Below are 21,179 nucleotides of genomic sequence, written 5' to 3'. Positions count from 1 at the left end.
TCTCCCACATCCATGACCTCGCGGTGAGATCCGCTCGCCCCTCCAGGCACAAGCTAAGGGAGGGCCCTGTCATGCATGGACATTGGAGGACTCCTCTGAGGGCTGGAGAAAGGTATGTAATAACCCAACAAGTTGAGGTGGGGGCTAATGCTGACTTTGTTCGGTTTCTCCTCTTCCCTCACAGCTCTGAGAGATCGGCCAGTAATGGTACTTAGCCCCGCCCCTTCCAGGAGTTTCACCATAAAAGATACGCAGCCTAAAGAGAGGTGTCTTTTGCCGGAAGACCCAAATAAGCTGCTTGGAAGAGCACTAGATTAAAACTCCAAAGAAGCAGGAACCCCAAAGTGGGGAGCAGTGCATTTGCATATTTTTTCTTTTCTTTTGTTTTGGTTCATTTTGTCTTGCAACAAATAAAAGGGACGGCCCAGTTAGTGTCCCAAACTTTTAAATGATTCCAGCCTGTCCTTCCACTGCCCAACCACGACATATATAATCCTCCTAGGCACTTCAGATACCTCACAAAAATATTTGTCTTAGATGGTTGCATTATTAGTGTGTTCATAGAAAAGAGTGCATTTTAGAGTTTCAGACATTCCTTTTGAAAAAAAGTGAGGCAATACAATAAGATATTTGAATGTCCTTAAAGAAAGAAACTAGTGATACATCAGTCTCCAGTTAAAGATATCAGGATTTTGTGGGATGATAGCCCAGGACTTGATTAAGCAAGTATAACAAAGCAGATGCTAATCATCAGTTACATCATGTGTAGGCTGAACCTAAGTGATTAACTGGAACCAAAACAGCTGTGTAGAGGAAATAAAACTAGGCAAAGGACAACCAGAATCAAAAGATTTAAGTCTTAGATCAAGGCAGAGATTAACAGGCCAGAGAGAGTGAATTTGCAGGAGTAAATCAACGTTTTTCAAACTGACTGCACGATAACAGATAATGCAGCAGGAGAGCTACGGGTTTCTATAACATGATTTTTTTTTTGTTTTTTATCCAGGTTACTCAAGAAAGTTCCAGTTAAAAGAGCATTAGATACTTAAATGGCTTCTATTTTGTAACTACATTATTGTTTAGACTAATTCTTGCAGAAAAAAAATTGAAAAAGGTAATCAAGAGAGTAGCTACCACACACTGCTGCAATCTGCCACAGACATTTAACATCTGTGCTTCTGTGCTTCCATCCATTCTTTCTTCCAAACAAATCTATTTGGCATCAATTGCAATTTCGCCCAGTTGTTCTTCTTCTGCTGTTGCTGCTGGTGATGATGATGGGCTGTCTTCTTCTGCTTTCTTCTAAAGTAAGCATTAATACATACTGTACACTTTGTGTTATCCCAGTGTTTAGTATACAACTGAGGTCCAGGATGGACACTATATCAATCAGTGTACACCTATATATAGATGGGATGACAATGAAGTTGACTAGATGTGAAACAGCCCATGTCCCTCAGTATAATTTACAAAGTGTTTTCAGGCATTCAGATGTTCTTCTATGGTTATATTCTATTGTAAAAACATTACACTTGAAAAGACTTTTTTAGCTTGCTGTTTTATGCTATTGAACAAACAACTAGACAACAGTTTCTTTTAAAATCCTCTGATTTATTAAATTGTCAGAAAAGAGCTTTTATGAAATGAACTTGGTTTCTTACAGTCTAATATTATAATGACTTTTCCTTTTATTCCTTTACTTATTCCCTTTTATTCCTGGTTTATTCAGTGCTCATGGTCACTTTTAAAACTGAATCTTTGAAATCTATCCCTTTTTTCCAATATTGAAAAGAGCCATATTATATATTACATATATATTACATTATATTATTATATTATATTTATTATTATATTACATATTATTACATATTACATATCCCAGCAGCATTGGAAACAAACAAAAAACAATCTAGGATAGAATCCTTGTTAACAAACACAGTTGCACTTGCACACATTCACAATAAGACAATTTAAATAAACCTAACATGCACGATTTTGGGATGTGTGAAAAACCAGCATACCTGGAGAAAAAAATCGACATAAAATCAGAAAGAAGTAAATTCTCCACTGAGGTACTGGACAAGCCTGGAATGAACCCTTTGATCTTGGAACCGTAAAGCAGCATTGCTCAACTGAATCTTCAATAATCACCTTTAAATTCTGGAAAAGGACAAGTCAATATTTGAACAATACAGTATATTAAATCAAGGAAAAAATGCTTTAAAAAGTAGGGGATCCTCAGCCATACCCCATCACCTTCCTTTTCCAATCCCAATACTCTCCTTAAAAGACGTTCTCAGTCTGAATTTAATTCATAGATATTTGTATTCATTCCAGTTCTGTTTTTAATGTCTCATCCATTGATTTCAGAACAGTGACTTGAACTCACTTTATATGCACTTCTCAGTAGGCCAATTGTATTAGGAAAGTTTTGAGTGGGATCAAAGTCAACATAGCAAATGATACATTCGGCCACAATGTAAAAGTCCACTTAGCATTTAGATGGATGGGTGATCTTCAAATGGCTTGCATGATGTGGCATGGTTGGAGAAGTACAGTTTGTGAGTTATGACAGAAGACCGCCCTGCATTTAAAGAAAAAAAAAATCATGTTAAATATTATGTTAATTATATTTCATTTGCAATATATCCTCTTAATTAAAGAATGTTGTCATGGAATTCATTACAAAAATTAATTTACCATATATGTCAAAATGCCACACTCTGAACACTTTCCAGAAATCTGATACACGATGAAGCAGTTTCTTCCACTGATTTTGACCATCCTGTCAGGGTACCAGCAACAAATGGTAGCACTCCAGGCGTCACCTGGTTATAATAGGACACCTGTTAGGATGGTAGAAAGAAGGATAGGATTGTTAAATTGAAATGCAGCCCCAGTACAGCAACTGCAAGAGTGACTCCTTTGGGAAAGGGGTACCTCTGTAGCTTACGTTAAACTGTTACTTAAGTTAAATGGTAATGCTTCACCCATCAAAGAAGCCGGAATAAACACAAAGAAAAATTAAGTAATTTAAAAATAAGGGGGATTTGTTATAATATAGCACACAAGGAGGATACAAGGAACAACAAAAGCACACCAATAACCTAAAGGATACCAAAACCCTGATACCTCTCTGGGCACTCCTTCATGAATGAGTCGTTGTGACTATCTGGTGGAATGGCTTCCCAAATTCCCATCTCATTACCACACCACAAATTCTTCTTCTTCACATCACTTGCCAGGCCAGGTCATCCCCATTATAATTTTTAAGAACAGTTATGTGTTACATTTAGTGGACTCAGGTACCCCTTGCATCAATGTGCCCCAGCATGGGTAATTGGAAGGTATCCTGTCCTACCAAAAATATAGCAGATGTCCACAAATAATACACAAATACCTCTTTGATGCAGCTCTAGTGGTTATCTGTTGCTCATTCCACTGCCATTATCCTTCATCTGTTCTCCTATTACTTACTAACAATATAGAGTTTGCCATTGCCTAGAGGTTGAGCTGGATGATATCGACTTAAATTGATATTATCATTTTGACCCAGAATGTGATTTTCGATATATCTCAATATGTTCCCAAATACCTTAAAGATTGAAGATTAGCACCATATAGAGATGTATATACATGTTTTCCATGCAGAGTCCAAAACCTGGTATACTTTCTCATAATATATCTTCTTCTTTCGGCTGCTCACGTTAGGGGTTACCACAGCAGATCATCTTCTTCCATATCTTTTTGTCATCCGCATCTTGTTCTGTTACACCCATCACCTGCATGTCCTCTCTCACCACATCCATAAACCTTCTCTTAGGCCTTCCTCTTTTCCTTTTTCCTGGCAGCTCTATCCTTAACATCCTTCTCCCAATATACTCAGCATCTCTGCTCTGCACATGTCCAAACCAACGCAATCTTGCCTCTCTGACTTTATCGTCCAACCATCCAACTTGAGCTGACGCTCTAATGTACTCATTTCTAATCCTATCCATCCTTGTCACACCAATGCAAATCTTAGCATCTTTAACTCATAATATATAATATTATAAAATAAGAAAGTAAAAAAATAGGTTTATTTTTTCAAAAAATCTACCAATTTCGTGAAGAGCTGTGCCACAAAGAAGCAGGCAGAGTATTTTTCCAGCCATTTTGTTTTATATCTCCTCTACTACTTTTTAAGTTTTAACTGTATATATTGCATTCAAGTCCTTACCTGTTTTGCTGGAATCTGTGTCTGCTAATCACTGCCAGCTCAGCACACATTGCTTGCACTCTCTCTGTCTCTCTTTGACAATTTCCAAATAAGAAACGGCAAAGCTCTTGATTAATTACCGCCCTAATTGTGGATCATAATTCATGTGTAGCAGATTGTATATATATTGTAATGTCCAGTGGAGTATTTAATAATAATAATAATAAAAAATAAAGGGCACTGTGACTAACTTCCTAGATTTAAGGCTCAGAGATGGAGTGGCTCAGAAAATGCTGACGGACAAATCAGCGGATTACCAGTTGGGTTGCATATGCAAATGACCTGCAGATAAAAAGAGGAAGTGGTCTTTTTTCATTTGGACAGGTGAAAGTCAATGGAAAACTGTGTCAAGAGAGACAGAAGGAGGGTAGAAGTAGCCAACTAATGAGGCATTAATAGAAAAGCTATTGATAGTTGGCAGCAGGTTATCCTGGTGTGTCCTGGGGTGAAAACATCATGGTGGTGAAGATGGCAACCCTCTAGGCAAGAACATTGGGAGTGTGCTTTGCATATGTTCATTTGCTCTTTCGTTCTTGTTTTAGTGTTAATAATTAAAGACAACAAACTTGGTTCACCTGGCCAATACTTGCTTTCTTTCATTAACCACAGGGTCATGACAGTATGTTTATTATACATATATATTTTATTATTTACTCCATTTGTATTGATTTCAAAATAATTTATTGCATATATATGATTTTTATGTCTGTAATGGCATGTCTGATATATGTGAGTACTTATTCACCAACATTCACCAGCATAGTACTGTGCTCTATTTGTGGCCAAACAACAACAATATTTTACATCTTGTGTTCTTAAAAAGTTCTTGAATCCTTCTTTATCTGAAGTATAACTAAGTACTTTACAGGACTGATGGAAAAGAATAATCTTTAAGGGTCGCTTGAAATTTTAAAACTTTATATATTGTAATTGTTGAGTAGTGTGATGTGGCTTAATAAAACTTCACGTACAAAACACAACTTCCTTCTTATGACCTTTATTTACACGCCATCCCTTCTCTCATTATCTTTTTCTCTCTTTTTCCTCTTCATTAGTCTGTATATGAGTGGGGATGACACTTATTTCCTGTGCTGCAGCAGTAGTAATAAATTCCTCATGTGACTTAGAATCAGCATTTGCATATTTTAATCCATGATTGTACAGATATATCCAATTGTATGGGTCTTTTGCAAGAGGCCATCTGGTTCTACAACCATTTAGATTGCAGTCTAATGCCATTTTTCTCAAACCTAACAGAGGCTTGTAGTCAGTGATAATACAAAAAGGATGGCGTTTGAGATACTGATAGAAGTGGTGAATGGACTACACTATAGGACTACACAACTCTCTGTCATATATTGACCACTCTCTGTAGGTGTTAAAATGTGACTACCATAAGCAATGACATTTTCCATGCAGTAATCATTCATTTGGGACAATGCCTAACTAATGGTTGTGCTTGATGCACTTGTAAATAGAAGGGACCCTTCTTGAGTGAAATCTAAATATGCAAGAATGAGACTGTTGGTCCATGCATGATGAAGGGAACCAAATACTTCCCGCTCCACACAAGTTCAAGGAAAAGGTGTCCATTTCCGAATGAGAACATGGAGTGGCTATGACATCTTAGTAAATGAAATGCCTGTAAGAGAAACATAACCCAGTCAGGTTTGTAGGCATAGACCAATTCCTAACTTTCTTAATGTCTCTGCTATCAGGCTGAAGCCCAGCTGTTGATATAATGTTTCCCAAAAATGTTGCCTACTCTTGTGCAAAGTTACACTTTGAGGGTTATAGTTTCAGATGGACTACTCTTAGGTGGTCATACCTGTCTTTCAATGCTGTCTTTACTTGCCAGTACCTTGAAGACAGGTTCATAGTCCATAGATGAACAAAGAAGAAATACTGAGGGGATCAAATATGTCATTAGTCATGGGCAATGAACGTATGTCTTTAATTTACTGTAGTTTAGGCCTTTATAATTGACACATAAATGCCATGTGCCATCATTTTTTCACACCATTATAACAGGTAAAATCCAGGAACTTTGATTAACTTCAATAATGCCTTTTGCTAGCATATCATCCACATGGGACTGAATCACCCCTTGCGTATTGTAGGTGAGATAGGCTTGTTTCTGAATGGGCATCTCAGACTTTGTTGTGTTTTTATGTTTGATAATATCTGTCATGCTAAAATCTGTAAGGATATTACTGAAAACACCACTATAAGACAGGAGCAAATTGTTCAGCTGTGACATCCTGGCAAGCAAGAGGTTCACATATAATTTCAAATGGCAATGGGGAATTTGACACATTGTATACAAACACTGAATCCTGAATTACTTCATCCTCTGATACTGGGCTAAATCGGCCCAACTCCATACCTGTAATGTATCGAGATGAAGTTCTATGTATTTTACGTTTTATTATTGTTTTTGTTTTAAGTTATTATTTTTCACGTTTTAATGTTATTTTTTTGGTTTTGAATGTGGTTAAGCATTGCTGTACTGTGTCTTTAAATATGAGTATGTTCCATTTTCTTCCTGGGTGGAATCCCAGTCCATCTCTGTTTAGGAACTGCTCCCAGCCCTATAAAGACAGTACAGTAGAAATCATTGTGAGGCCTTTTGGAGTGTATTACTGTTTATGGTCGGATCGTCTGTTTGCTTTTTTTTTAAATTATTTTGTTCTCTCTTGGAATTGATTTCTGGATTGTGTTTTTTGGGACATGTTCGCTGTGAATTGCCTTTTAAGTAACTCCTTTAAAGCTTCCGATAGCTCCATGGAACTTTTGTTACATTTTTGGTATCTGTCTATATATAAAAGAAAATCCTGGAATGGAAAGCAAATGCAAGGCTATGATACGTGATAATCTCGTAAGACATTTTAAAGACCCACGAGACCAAATAGGACAATAGGCAGCAAAACATTCAGTCTTGTGAAGGATTTGAGCACACACAGATCCAGGGCTCTCAGCGCATATAAAGCGTATAAGGACAGTACATTATAAATTAAATGTCGACATCTAAATGAAGAAGAGAGCAGCGTGGAGAAAAGAGACTCAAATGCGTTGGACAGAAAAAAGAGCAAAAAAGAATAATCAAGGTGCAAATTCAGAAAATAAGGAAAGTAATTATCAGCCTGGAACAAGTGGAATTGAAAACAAAGCATGTCCAATCCGGCTCAGAATTAAAAGACAATGAGTAAAAGAAAGTAGAACTTCATAAAGACGTTTACAAATATTGGCGCTAAACACATGCAGAGCAGGTTAGAGACTATGAAACCAGGGAAATTAGAAAGGCTCAAAAAAAAAAAAAAAAAAACGGCGCTATACACATGTGGAGAAAGTTAAAGGTTATGAAAGTAGGAAAATTAGAAAATATAAAAAAAAAGTAAAGATCGCAGTAGCGCAAACAAACAAACTGCCTCATTTAACTATGCACCAGTCTAACTTTGGTTTTGCACAATAATTACTACACTATTGCACCTTAACACTTAATTCTACTTTATTCACATAATTCTACTTATTTATTATGTTCTACTATACTGTTACCTTTCAATCTATGACTTTTTGCTAATCTAACTGATATTCTTCTAACTTTGCACAGTTTTTGATAAGCGGATCAGGATGCATTTCACTGCGTGTTGTCCTGTATAACTATGCATGTGACAAATAAAGAATCTTGAGAATTTCAAATACAGAGTTTACCGCACATGCATTTATTGGTTACTTTGTTCATGTATATATATTTATCTGTCTGCTTATTTAAAAAGCTACATTTACCCCAGGAGTCAAAAATGTTCTGTCTAGCCCTTGTACAAAAACCTAGACAAGAACTGGGGTATCACCTTGGTAACCCCATGTACTTTTGGAACTGTGAGAGGAAAATAGCACGACTTTACAGACAGGAGTCCAATGCAGAACTCTACTTAGTTTTTCACTTTGTAAAAAAAAATTATTAACTGCTGATGATGTAGATCATTTTGTCTGTGCTGAAATTCCAAATAGAGAAACCTATCCTGACCTCATTAAAAAGATTCAGCATATTGGGACTCGCAAGATTACAACTATTGTTTTTACAGAAGTTCTGAAATAAAAGTGAAACTAATGAAATAGCAACAAGTCAAAGAAAAAAAAATCTTAAAAGTGTGTATCCGGAAAACCAAACACGGGGGTTGGCGAGCGAAGCGAGCAGGGGGTGAAGCCCCCTAGTTTTGTAAATAATTCTTCCTTTAAGGGCTAGGGGCAGTATTAGGGTTAGGGTTAGATCCCTTTGTTAGCCTATCTTTGCACCTGCTGAACTTTATAGTTACACTCGTCTGGTGGAGCATTTGTCATATTTAAGATATTAAGGATATTTTGGGACTAACATTGATTTTAGTCCGAGGGAGGCAATTTAATTGGGAATTCAGCCCACGGAATGCAGGTATTTTCCAGGTAGGCAAAAGAGGCCTGACTTGGCCAGTGAAGTTTCTGTGAGGCATTATTGAGAACTGAATGGTGGATGATGGCGTATCCTGGCTGGGAAGATTGTGGGTTACCCTCCCAGTTGGGAAGAATAGATAATGGATGGACAAGGACAACAGGATTTTATGAACAGTTCGCCCCCCAACATGAGGAGTATCAGTTAACCTCTGACAGGGTTGTCTGGTACTTAAACTGCAGAATGGAAACCTTGTCAGGGTCCCTATGTGCTGCATGGGGGAGCTATGAAGAATGAACCCTCCTTTTTTGGGAAACTTCCCTACAACTCTGGAAGGGCTTCTGTCATGCCACGACATGACACCGGACCCTCTTCAACGTCAACCACAAAAGGAAGCCACCTGTTCTGCATCATGGAGTCAGAGTTGGAAGGTGGTGCACAATCCTCACACAGAAGAAGTAGAAAGAGACAGAGGTGCTGTATATTACGGGGTGCTGGACTGAATTAAACCCTCAGAAGGAACTCTTGTAAAATAAATATATTTTTATTTAACCTTGAAATTGAGTTCGGCTGAGTTTTGTCTGGTGTTTGGGGCTCTGGGGTGCTACCTAGTATCTACAACAGAAACACTGCTGCTGGTTTTAATTTAACCTTTCTTGCCATCTTTCTTTCCAATCTCTCGTTACCCTATCCCTTTTTCCATTTCTCACCAGTCAATCAAATCTAGAAACTAGTAAACAGAAAAGTATTCTAAACAAAGTAATTGATTAACAGTGTTTTTCCTTAAATCTAAGAACATAATAGGGAATAAAACATGTAACTGAAGAAAGAATATACAATTATAAAAATACAGCAACTAAATAGCATAATTTGCTTTTTCCCTCTTACAAAATGCTCAGAAAGCATATTATAAAAAGCACTCCTATTTTTATTTTAATTGATACTTAATTTTCTTATTACTGACTTCTGGTAAAAAACAACTTCCCCTAACTTATAATAACCTTAAGAAATTAAAAGATCACCAGGACAATGTGTTTATAAATGTTAATGCAAATGAATGCACTTCTTGTGGAATATCTAAATCTATTGTATTTTGGAAGCTCAGTTCTGTTGCTAAACAAAAACTTCAACTTTAACATGAAACTAATATGGCCAATAATGCAATTTTCTCCCTTAACTGATACACAAAAATTGAATAATTTACACAAAGGAAAATTTCAAAGGCTGCTGTTTTTATCTCCATTTATAGCATTTTAATACAAAGTGGAGACAGTGTGAAATAGATGGATGAGTGCTTGTGTGTGCTTATGTATTGCTTTGATGTGAATTAGGGGTTAGTTAGTGTAGTTTTCTAACCACTGACAAAAAACAAGAAGTACTTTTAGGGCATGAGTTAAGCAGGCAAAACTGTTCTGCAATATAATAAGTGATTTCAGCTTTTATATCCATCTACCTGCCAACAGTATGCAACGGAATGGAGTATATTTTACGGAACTCTGCTTAGAAGGGGTCCGTTTTTCTAGGGAGTCTGGAGAACACGTTGCAAGTACAGCAGGTGTATGGGTGACCTGTTCATATTCAATAATGAATATTAACTTTAGATGTTATAATTCCTGCAGTATAATCCAACTAAACCATTTCGAAACAGCAGAGATAACCCTATTTGTTCTTCCTGTTTGGATCCTCCATTTTATTTTCACATACCCACCACCACCACCAGGCAATATGGGCAGAGTCAGATTTTTCAGAATGTATTTAATGTTCATAAGAAGTTGTGGAAAATCAGATAAAAGTACTGAACATCACAATATTGACTTTTGTGTACTTATTTTTTTTTAAATATCGAATCAAGAAATCACTTAGTGCTATTTCACCTTCCACTCTGCCATGATGATGAACATCAGCACTGACAGAGGCAACTCCTTTCTAATTGTCAGAATCTTATAAGGGCCTGTCAATGTCTTGGCATCTGTTATCACTGATATCACTAACATGGAATATTCCTACTCAACCTTTGCTAATAGAATAACGTGTAGAAAACTGTAAAGAAAGGACTACATCTGAATATGAACCCAAAACATTATGTGGCCTATGAAATCTTTGTTTTAATCTTTGCTAGTCTATGGGTACTTGTTATTCATAAATTGCTAGGATTAGGACCACATAAAACATGAGATACAATAGTTTGTCATTTACTGGGAAGTAAAAATGAAATGACTAGCAGAATAAGCCATAGTATGGCAATATAAAATTCTTAAACCTGCTTTATCCAACTGAAAAAATAAAGGGCTGGAGCCTTTCCAGGCCCAATCAGCAAGGCATTAGTTCAACGAGCTCCCATAAGCTAGTGTATAGAAATATAGCAGTAAGCTTCTGCTGTTTGAAGGCTTGAATGCACTATAACTTGGGATAAAGGCAGTCTTTATTGTTGAATATAGACATTATAAAACATCAGAGAATATGCCAGCAATTACCTTTCTAGCTTGAAGTGGACTGGCATACCAGTTTACTGGCACATTGAAAGTGGCATAAAATTACCATTAATATATCATTCATTATAAATACAAAAAGCAGATACACTGTAGGTGCGTCAGAGGATGATTGCTAAGAGCGTTACTTAGCCCCTGTACAAGTGCCGCCTGATTGCAGCTTATAAAACACTGTGGCATTATATTAATTTCCCTGTCCGGCATTCTTAGCACTTGAGGTTACTTATTAATGCACATCTTAAGCAAGTTCATTCACTTGATTAAATTAAAATCAAATTTCCTTTAGTTTTCTCTTTTGAGCCTGATTTCTAAAAAAAAATTCTGGTGTGTATTTTTATTCAGTATAATTCATCTGCTTCCTGTTGCCTTTGTTGCAAACAGTATCATTACAGAAACTCTGGAAAGACTACTGGTTTCATTAGACAAAAAACATCGCCTTGGAAGATTAAAACAAAATTAGTAAATAAGTGTTATAAACAGATGTAGGTGTTAATAGAGAGAAGAAAAACAAAGCTCAAGCAGTTTTTGAAGAAAATTCTTAACTTTAGATAGAAATAGAGACACTTACTTTACAATGATCATTGGCACCACCATCAATAACAAAGCCTGCACAGAGAATTTCACTTCTTGTGTATCCCGGATCAGGGGGAACTGAAGCCACAATGACTGACCTTAATGCTATAATGTAGGATTCCCTGTAGCAGTCAAAAATGGCAACAGTAAGAAAACACTAAAGACAACACTCTCCTAAACCAAAGTGTTGCTTCTCACATTATTTCTTTTAGTTACTGTAAGGACAGGTTACACTAAGTGGTAGCAGAAAATAAAATGTATCCATGCCAAAATTGTGACATTTTTGTGTTGGATATGAAAGGCTATTTATTTAATGTATCCTCCTGGCAATATTCTGTGTGCATAACCTGAGTTAAAGAACCCATACTGTTTGTTTTAAGTGTTACACAAAACTTTTTTCATGGATAATACAAATGAATTCTCTTGTTTCACTCTTGAAAATGATCTGCAGAAAATATTCCTAGTCTGTAATTGCCATCTCAATTCCACTGAGTCATGTCAACACATATTAAAGTGAAAGGCTTAGCTACTTGATACAAACCCTGCTTTAGATGGCTGTCTGCATGACATAAGCACTACAAAGTCTCTGGCTTTTTCCTTGTTGACTTCTTGACATTTAATATGATAAAGTCGATCATCTTTGCCAACTGATTCAACTTCTTTACAGTCCCTGAAAAGAAAAAGAAATTTGACATTCTATTTTTAATTTGCCGTGAATACCCTTGTTGATCCAGGCCTGTCCTGTTTCAGTGCTAGAGCACTGCATCGGCTGCAGACTTCATTGAAGACAATAAAATGTAATGGATAATTTAGACCTGTAAAGAATCCATCATTTCGTGATTTTGTTTTTCACAAAAAAGTTACTGTAGAATCTATATTATGTTCAGAATTGTGGCACTGTATTTGGGCTAGAGGGTGACATTTTGGCTACCTGTGTTGCCTTATGGTTCTGGAATCCTAGATTCTAATCCTGATTCTAGTCAATGTTTGTGTGGATTTTCTCTCCATGTCTGTGTGTATTTTCTTTTACCAACCTAAAGACGTTTATGTTAGGTTAATTGGCAGTACTAAATTCACCCTTTGTAAGTAGTACTGGTAAGAGTATTGCACTGTGTAAAATGAAATTCTTACTTAGATAACACTACACAACAAAGTTTTTCCTTCTTGAACGCTGTTGGGTGTTTCTTATAGATTTTTGGGTGGTGATCACAAATATCACATCAAAATGTACCCATCACATACTGTTTCAGAGAAATCTTCACTTTTGTCATGATTTTTTCTTATATTTGTATCCAAACATTTTCGCTCCCGTAAGTGACTTATCAACAATGGTTTGTGTAGCCTGGGCATGTCCAGGCATGGAATCAGGCCAGGTTGGAAGCTGTTCTGTGGAAGTTGACATCCTGGGCATGCTTGGGCAGGTCTGAACGAGCCTGACGCTGTCTCAGCATGCTATAAAGGTGGCTTGCATACACTGGTCCTGCTCATTCAGTTAATATAGATAGTCAGTGTGTATGTATAGTATCAGTATAGTAAAGTATAGTATCTGTAGCAATATAATAGTAAGTCAGCTTGATGCTATAGACGTTTTGGTGTCGGGCAATACGTCTCTTCAATGTCATAAACAGCCGCGATACATTCTGCTATATTTGTGGCAAATATATACTTGCGCCTCAGAGACGTTGGATGACTGCTCTTGTGAAGAAAGCTTATCATCTGTATTTCAGCTGCAAAATTGGTGATCAAGACAAGGAATGGCCACCTCACATTTGCTGTGCAACATGTGCTGTCAGTCTGACAGCCTGGCTCAGAGGCACTCGAAAGACGATGCCGTTTGCTGTTCTGATGATATGGCGAGAACAGATAGACCATGTGACGGACTGTTACTTCTGTTTGACTAATGTGTCTGGTTTCTCTGCCAAAAACAAGAAGTCAATTCAATATCCCAATCTGCCTTCAGCAATGAGACCTGTGCCACATGACGACAGTCTTCCAATTCCGAAACCACCAGAGGATTGGACCTTAGACGAACCAGATGAAGAAACTGCAATGCAGGGTACTGACAGTGACATTCACCTGGATTTTGAACCATGCTCATCAGGCAATCCACATCTGATAACACAGTCCAAATTGAACGATTTGGTCAGAGATTTGGGTCTGTCAAAAGCAAAAGCCGGACTGCTGTGTTCGAGACTTCAGGAATGGTGTTTGCTGTCACCAGGTACAAAAATTTCTGTGTTTCGAGTCGACAGTCTCTGTTTCTGTTGTGACATTGAAGGATTGTTCTCGGCCTTGGGTTGTGATCACAACCCGGAAGAGTGGCGTCTCTTCATTAATTCTTTCAATGTTAAGCCTGAAAATTGTTCTACTACACAATGGCAACGTTTATTCTTCAGTACCTGTTGGCTATGCAGCACACATGAAAGAAATGTATGAGAATATAGACCTGTTGCTGAAGTATGCCCAGTATAGCAGGTACAACTGGAATATCTGTGGAGATTTTAAAGTCGTTGCTCTGTTACTAGGACTGCAGCTCGGCTATACAAAGTACTGTTGTTTCATCTGTGAATGGGACAGCCATCCCAAAGAGTTGCTCTATTCTCGACAGAACTGGCCGCTCCGTAAAAAGTTAGTTCCAGGACAGAAAAATGTGGCACATGAATCGCTTGTCAACCCGGCAAAGATATTTTTGCCTCCTCTTCACATAAAACTGGGACTCATAAAGAAGACTCTGATCTCCCACAACCCTGAACTAGATTATGTTATATTTCATCCAGACAGCCTAGTTTACCAAAAAAGAAATGTACTATTCAACCTGAGGTTTTCAGAAAGAAGTGGTAGAGTCAAGGCAAAAATTAATTCCTCTCAATGACCAGACTAATATTTGCTGTAATTTTATTAGAGGTCTATGCACTGCTACACAAGACACTTCTAAATGAAGCAGCAATCTTATTTTAAAGTACAAACAGTAACTGATCAGTTGGACTAGAAAGCTTCTGTCATTGCAGCCCAACAGGTACAGTTCTGGCAACCCTCTTTCATCAAGCTTTCCACCCAAATGATATTCTTCACTCTGTAATAATACACTTACAAATAATGCTTGTCCCACTTAGGTCGAATGCTCAGGTCTGACAACATATAAAAGGATTTTTTGGCCAAAACATTCACATCCATTTCCACCTTTACTGACAGGGAATCATATTCTTCATGCATGTATGTTCGTATCTGAAAAAAACAAATATTTTTACATCAGTAACCATCATTGCTGGATGTTTTAAAATATATTTAAACTATTTCAAATAGATTAATAAATGCAGAAGCCCAATTAAAATTGCTTAATGTTATGTTTAGAAAGCACTCCTTTTCTAAGCACAATAGTCAGCATACAGATGCATTAACATGCAGGAGGTATTCCTAGAGTTTCATTCTATTATGCTTTTATGAAGAAATCACAAAGAGAACAAAGAAGATTTGGGGTAGCCACCCTGTATACTTGCAAAAATAAGCAATTGAAATGCAAAACAATATCTTCAGACTGAGCTCGATACAGAACTGAATGGTAGTGAACAAAATGGTGGAAGTAAGGTCAGTAGAGTTGGGACAGGAAGTGAAGTCAGGAGCATTGGGACCAGAATTTAGGTTGTCAGGAGGGACTTCCTTCTGATGTTCTACAGCTGAGGAGGAAACAGAGAATGCATTATCTGACAGAGCCAACCCCCAGTCCTGCAGACATTCACACTTATTCAGGCCCATAAACTGTCTCGTAATGTGTGTGAGACACTGTGTGTGATACTGTATGGCGCAGGGATTGTAGAGGATGCATACGGAATTCCTGGGAGTGGAAGTTTAGCTTTGTAAATTTCTAGGTTGCATGGCAGCTATCATGTTTTTTTAACAGGCAGATTGTTATAATTGTACTACTAAGAGCCTATTACCTGGGGTGACAGGTCTATGACTTCTGCTAAACCAGATCCATTCTCAACCATACTACTGGAAGAATAAAGTGCATTAACATTGCAAATTTTTGTGACCAATATCATCAATTCATCTGCCCAGTTTGTGAAACTGTTATGCACATGCAGATTTACTGCAACTTGCAGACTATACTAAACATGGTGAAAACAAAATTTTCATAGATAAAACACCTGTGGACAATGCTATTTCTGTCCTAATAAGGCTACTATATGTTGTCTTCAGTATTATTTGGCTCTTCCGGCTAGTAAAGGATTCAGCAGCAAAGTACATGTGGGCTCTAAATCACATTACCTGGCTTCTACTTGAGTCAAACAACATGGCTTCAGGAGCAAAAGAACAAAAAGAGCATGTCACATTACACAACTTTAAAAGCAATTTTCACTCGCAGACTTCAATTAAGTAAATCTTAGTGAGTCAGAGGCAGTTGGCAGGTTTGATTTTTATCTTAAGTTGAAGTGGTTGTATTGTGTGCATGGGAGAACTAACAACAAATTAGCACTAACTCAGAAATACAATGCATATAATTCAGCTACGAGAAATAAGGAACACAAGTGTTTTAGATCTTAAGAGAGGCTCATCAGTCTGATGTTATTTGTTTTACATACCATGAACAGTAAAAAAGAAATGAAAGGGCAGTGACAGAATTCCTTACACCAATAAAGCTTTCACATGGGCAATTGGTCCGTCATGTAGCATATTATTGGCTTTCAGTAAAAGGGGTAAGCTTGCAATACTTTGGAAACTGTCCTGTAAAGTCATTATGCAGTTGTCTGATTTGACATACCCTGCAATTTCTAGTCACCTAATAGGACATGTTCAGGTGACAAGATAAGCAACTGCAGTTACTATATTCTCTTCAATCATTTTAAAACCATGCATTTATGTAATGTAGAGATATACAGAAAACCATTATGTATTGTTATTTGGATATATCCGTACCATTGTACCTTAAGGACAACACATTTAATATTCTGGTCTAGCCACAAAAAACTTGATGTTTAGAATTCTGTGGAATAGAGACATGAAATCCACCTAAACAAGAAAATAAAAAAACACAAAGGTCATTTTTTCTTTAAGGGGTAATGGGAGGGAGATTTTTTTGCTCAGTGTCATTTTAACTAGGGTTTTGCTCAAACCCACCTTGAGCCAATTATCTTTAGTTGCCTCATTCACCCTGCTCCAAGCTCACACATTTCAGGTAATGCATTGTTGCACATGCGTACTCAGAGAAAAGAAGCACCAAAGCTCAAGTTTTACTGCACACTGGTGTGAGAGAGATTATGCCTCAGAAAATCAGTCTCTCATCATGAAGGTCTACTGAATGTGTTATCACTCACTAATATTTATTCATTTTTAGCTTTGACGTGATGCAGCTAAATACTACAAGCACATCATGTGCTAGTACAAATGTCAAGAAAATGAGAGGCTTTATTCTATTAAGGTATATATTTTTGTGATTTACTGCCTGTGCTCAGATGATGGTGACAGTGCACTAGCATGGCATATAGGAAATGGTAGCATTATAGATATATGTATTTTTTATGGAATGAGTGGTCCTCATTATGTTATCTTACTGAACTTATGGAATGACCTGAATGTGTTTTTCCTCAATTGTGTAAAGATGTGGTCTCCATATTTAAAAAAAAAGGTATAGCAGCACTAGAGAAATTCTAAAGGAGAATGACTAGGCTGATTCCAAGACTGAGAAGTATGAGCTATAAAAGAAGATTTATTTCAGTTTAAGCATTTTCATTTACATTTATTAGTACATTCTTTTATCCAGCATGACTTACAAAAGAGGACAACATAATCAAGTAAATGTTAGTCTGAGGACTACTTTGAAGCAAGTGTTATAGAACAACGTTTCTCAATTGACTATCACAAGTAAAGAGCTTTAAACCAAATGGTATGCAAAACTAGTTGATCTTTCCATAGCTATAAGAAGTTTCCAAAGCCTTTATCAATAAGACATAGAACAAAACAGTCTTCAAACATTTCTTAAACACATTGGACAGCTCGTTCTACCAGTTAAGGGCTGCACATGAAATCAGAGATTTGATGCCAAGTTAGCCTAACCTGCTTGTCTTTGCAGATGTGGGAGGAAAACTGAAGCAGAAACAGGGAGAAAGGCCAAGTGTGACATTCAAACCCAGAATGCTAAATCCATGAACTAGCAGTGCTACCGTGCTGCTCATCTATAAAGATGTTAAATTTACGTGTGCCCACCAGTTCCTTTGTCAGGAAGGTGGACAGTTAGAGTCAGGTAGGTAAGTTATTCAGGGTCAGCTGGAGAAGGAGTTGCAGTGAAACTCAGATTACCCATAAAGGGCTCTAAAGGGTTTAGTGAAACAAACGCATTACCATTGACCTATGAATGCTTGGTAGCAGAATCTTTTCCAGAAAATTTTATTATTGTAGTTTCTTACTCTAAAAATTGCAAGGAAAGAAATTGTGTGAAATCATTAACAAATTAACAGAAAATTCATCATTATTTTTGAGACCTACTCAAAGAAACCATCATGTGATAGATATCTCAAAAATTAAAATGGCCTTAGTCACCTTCCTGAATTAGTCAGTTTGTTTACTAAATTTAATCTGAATCTAATTACATTGACTATACAAAACCAAGGATTGTGCTTTGCAGTGAACATTCACTTTTATTACCCTTCTGTATTTAGAAAATGTTTGTTACTTAGTTCAAATATAACATGTACTCCAAGGCCAACAAGCATAAAACAGAAAATAACAAAAAAACCTAACTGATTAATTAACTGAAATAAAAAGCTTACTCTGAAGTGTTAGCACAAAAAGTGTAAACAGGAGCATGACTGCTTTAAAGATGGACAGTAAGAGATCAGTCTGTAAATTATAAATGTACGATACCAGGGGAGGAATTCTCACTTGTGGAGAAAGCTTTCTTTTCCAGATTCATACCTTGAGCCCTAAATAAAAAAGTTAAGTTGATTATGAAGTGGGATTTATAAGTATTTTAGCCCATCAGTTTTGCTTATATCCCTGACATAATGTATGTGTAGGATCAACAAGGTTCTGTGCTTGCATATTAACCAGACTTTTGCATCCACACAGGGGATCAAAAGACAACTGTTCATTGGATATTTAAGAAATTTCTGGTGTTGTGTGTTTGAAGAGGAAACGTATTATCTCAAAAATTTGAAAACATCAAATTCTTGACATAAGGAACTGACTTTCTAAAAAATGACCACCAGGGGTCAGCATTGTACAATGAACAAATTAAAAATAAAAAGTAACAATCCAATCTGAACAATAGTGATGTGCTTATTTGCTTTTGCACAAGGTATGAAGATTTTGGATCTCCTGCCAGACCTTATTTATCAAACCTAGTTTTACCGCTGTTTGCAAAGAAATGATTTTTACAGTTGTTAGGTTGTACCTTGACCATCTTTATTTTTTAGCCCCCTGCATGTTAGTGTATTTGGCAGTACAACGCTCACTGAAAGAGTGAGAGTCAGGCGAGTATTCATTAGTTTTGCCTTTGCTGTCTTGCAGTGACCATGGGTATGTGAGACTATGCTGGGAAAAAACTGAAGCAGCAAGAAGAATAAGAGGGTAGCACAAAACAACTATTTGCACAAAACAAACTGAATTAAATTAAACCAGAGGGGAGGATATATTTCAATAAAATCATACATCCCATTGATATATAAATAAACATTTATAAAATGTAGCTTTTTGTCATTTCTGTTGTTTGAAGCACAGATACAATAAATAAAAATATTTTCATTGCTTAGGCATGCAATTCTGAATTGTGATTTGTCTCAGAGAATTTTAACAGTAACAACAGAATGTCTGCTTGCTAGATTTTCTATTACTTGACATATCTAAGAAAAATGGAATGAATCCCTGCATGTAAAATTTAAAAAATAATCATATCACTTCAAATACAAAATGCTGACATTAAAGTGTTTTGGCACCTCAGGTAAATTAGGATTGTCCTGTCAGACTGAGAAGACATTCAAACCTCTTGGCCTCCTAGACAATGCCTTTGAATCCCTTATGATCATGTCATCTACTATGGGAAAACCGAATGCCGGAACTACTCTCCTTAAAATGCTGACCACAAAAATCACAGCTGATTTAGATGGAATATTCAGCCTTGCTGAAGTTCAAAAAAATAATAGCTGTAGGCAAAATCTACTAATCCAGTCTGTTGATACCCCTGACCTTAGCCTACTCCTATCATAAATTAGGAGTCCTAGGCACATTCATATGGACATGTATGCCATTTTTCTGCTTCTAAGAAGGTGCCCTTTTCTTCACAATTTTGTAATCCTCTAGAGGAGGCCAGAAGATTGCCTAAGAAAATTACAGGATACTGTGCAATTTCTGCAAATAGGTTAATAGGAACTAACACCAAGCTGACAAGAAACTTTATTTTAATATTAAGCTGTATACAGTACGTGTGCAAATGGCATGAACTTGAAGTGAACTTGATGCAACATATGACAATAAAACACAATTTTATGTCATGTAAACAACATTTTATGCAGTGCCTCGATGCCACGCAATGCTTAACCTGTATTCCGTCTGTAATCACCTGTTAACCTATATATGGTAAAGGGACCGCAAAGTTTTAAGTGTCCATCTATTCATGCATTTTTGAACCCATTGCTGGTAGTGTGTGAAGGTGAATTTCTTACCTTAGGCTGTGAAATGTTTATTTCCCATCCAATTCTTCCTGCCAATACAGTAAGAGCAGCAATATTATTATAGCTTAAATATGCCTGTTAGAAAGAGAAGGAAACACATTCTGTAACACTTTCCAAAATAAAACTACAACAATGTAGCATTTCTAGTCAATTACTGAAATGCGCTTACTCAGCAATCACATTCAGCAAATCAAATCCTGACACAGCACCTGCAATGGAAGTCTACATATACTAACATCAACCACTGTTGTTCAACTGCAAATACACATGAAGAGTGCAGTTACATCTCCTTTTTCCTAATGGAAACTAGAAGAATTGGATGCATTGGCCAGTAATCTTCATTAATTCTAGGACATGTGTAATCCAAATTCCAACAGAGTGAACTCAGAACGCCAAAAAATATTAAGAGATATCTTAACCGAATGAACTCAGAGGAGACAACTTCATATTATTAGTTACTAGCTGAAATACCCAGTTTTGCCCGGGAGGAAAATAAAGCTGTTTTTTTTTTTAGTTGTTTGAGAAAAATATAATAAAAAACACACAACTTTAAAAATAAAAATAAATTAACATACAATGAAGATTTACTAATGTGCTTGTCTTGCGGTCTTGTATGTATGCTATCATCCAGTTGATGCTCAGAACCGGACAACTCTATTTAATTTCAAAAGCAACAGGCTGCGGGTGGTGCTCAAACATAAAGAATGCTGGCAGTCACCTCCAGTTCGCCCTCCGGTGGTCGTTCCAAGTGTCAACTGGATGATAACATG

General features: G+C 36.8%; 1 protein-coding gene across 1 annotated transcript in view; it reads right to left on the bottom strand.

Moving 5' to 3' along the window:
- Positions 1-1,610: 1,610 nt before the first annotated feature.
- Positions 1,611-21,179, bottom strand: part of LOC114654272 (acetyl-coenzyme A thioesterase) — a 176,614-nt gene continuing 157,045 nt past the window's right edge. Inside the window, exons 11-16 of the mRNA XM_028804705.2 lie at positions 20,401-20,484; positions 14,838-14,971; positions 12,288-12,416; positions 11,742-11,868; positions 2,701-2,846; positions 1,611-2,584 (exon numbers count right to left, since the gene is read on the bottom strand). Coding sequence (XP_028660538.1) covers positions 2,709-2,846; positions 11,742-11,868; positions 12,288-12,416; positions 14,838-14,971; positions 20,401-20,484 — 612 coding nt within the window. The 3' untranslated portion in view covers positions 1,611-2,584; positions 2,701-2,708. The remainder of the gene's footprint in view (positions 2,585-2,700; positions 2,847-11,741; positions 11,869-12,287; positions 12,417-14,837; positions 14,972-20,400; positions 20,485-21,179) is intronic.

The sequence above is a fragment of the Erpetoichthys calabaricus genome, chromosome 7, assembly GCF_900747795.2.
Source record: "Erpetoichthys calabaricus chromosome 7, fErpCal1.3, whole genome shotgun sequence".
NCBI classification, from domain to species: domain Eukaryota; kingdom Metazoa; phylum Chordata; class Cladistia; order Polypteriformes; family Polypteridae; genus Erpetoichthys; species Erpetoichthys calabaricus.
This window is presented reverse-complemented; position numbering and strand designations above follow the sequence as displayed.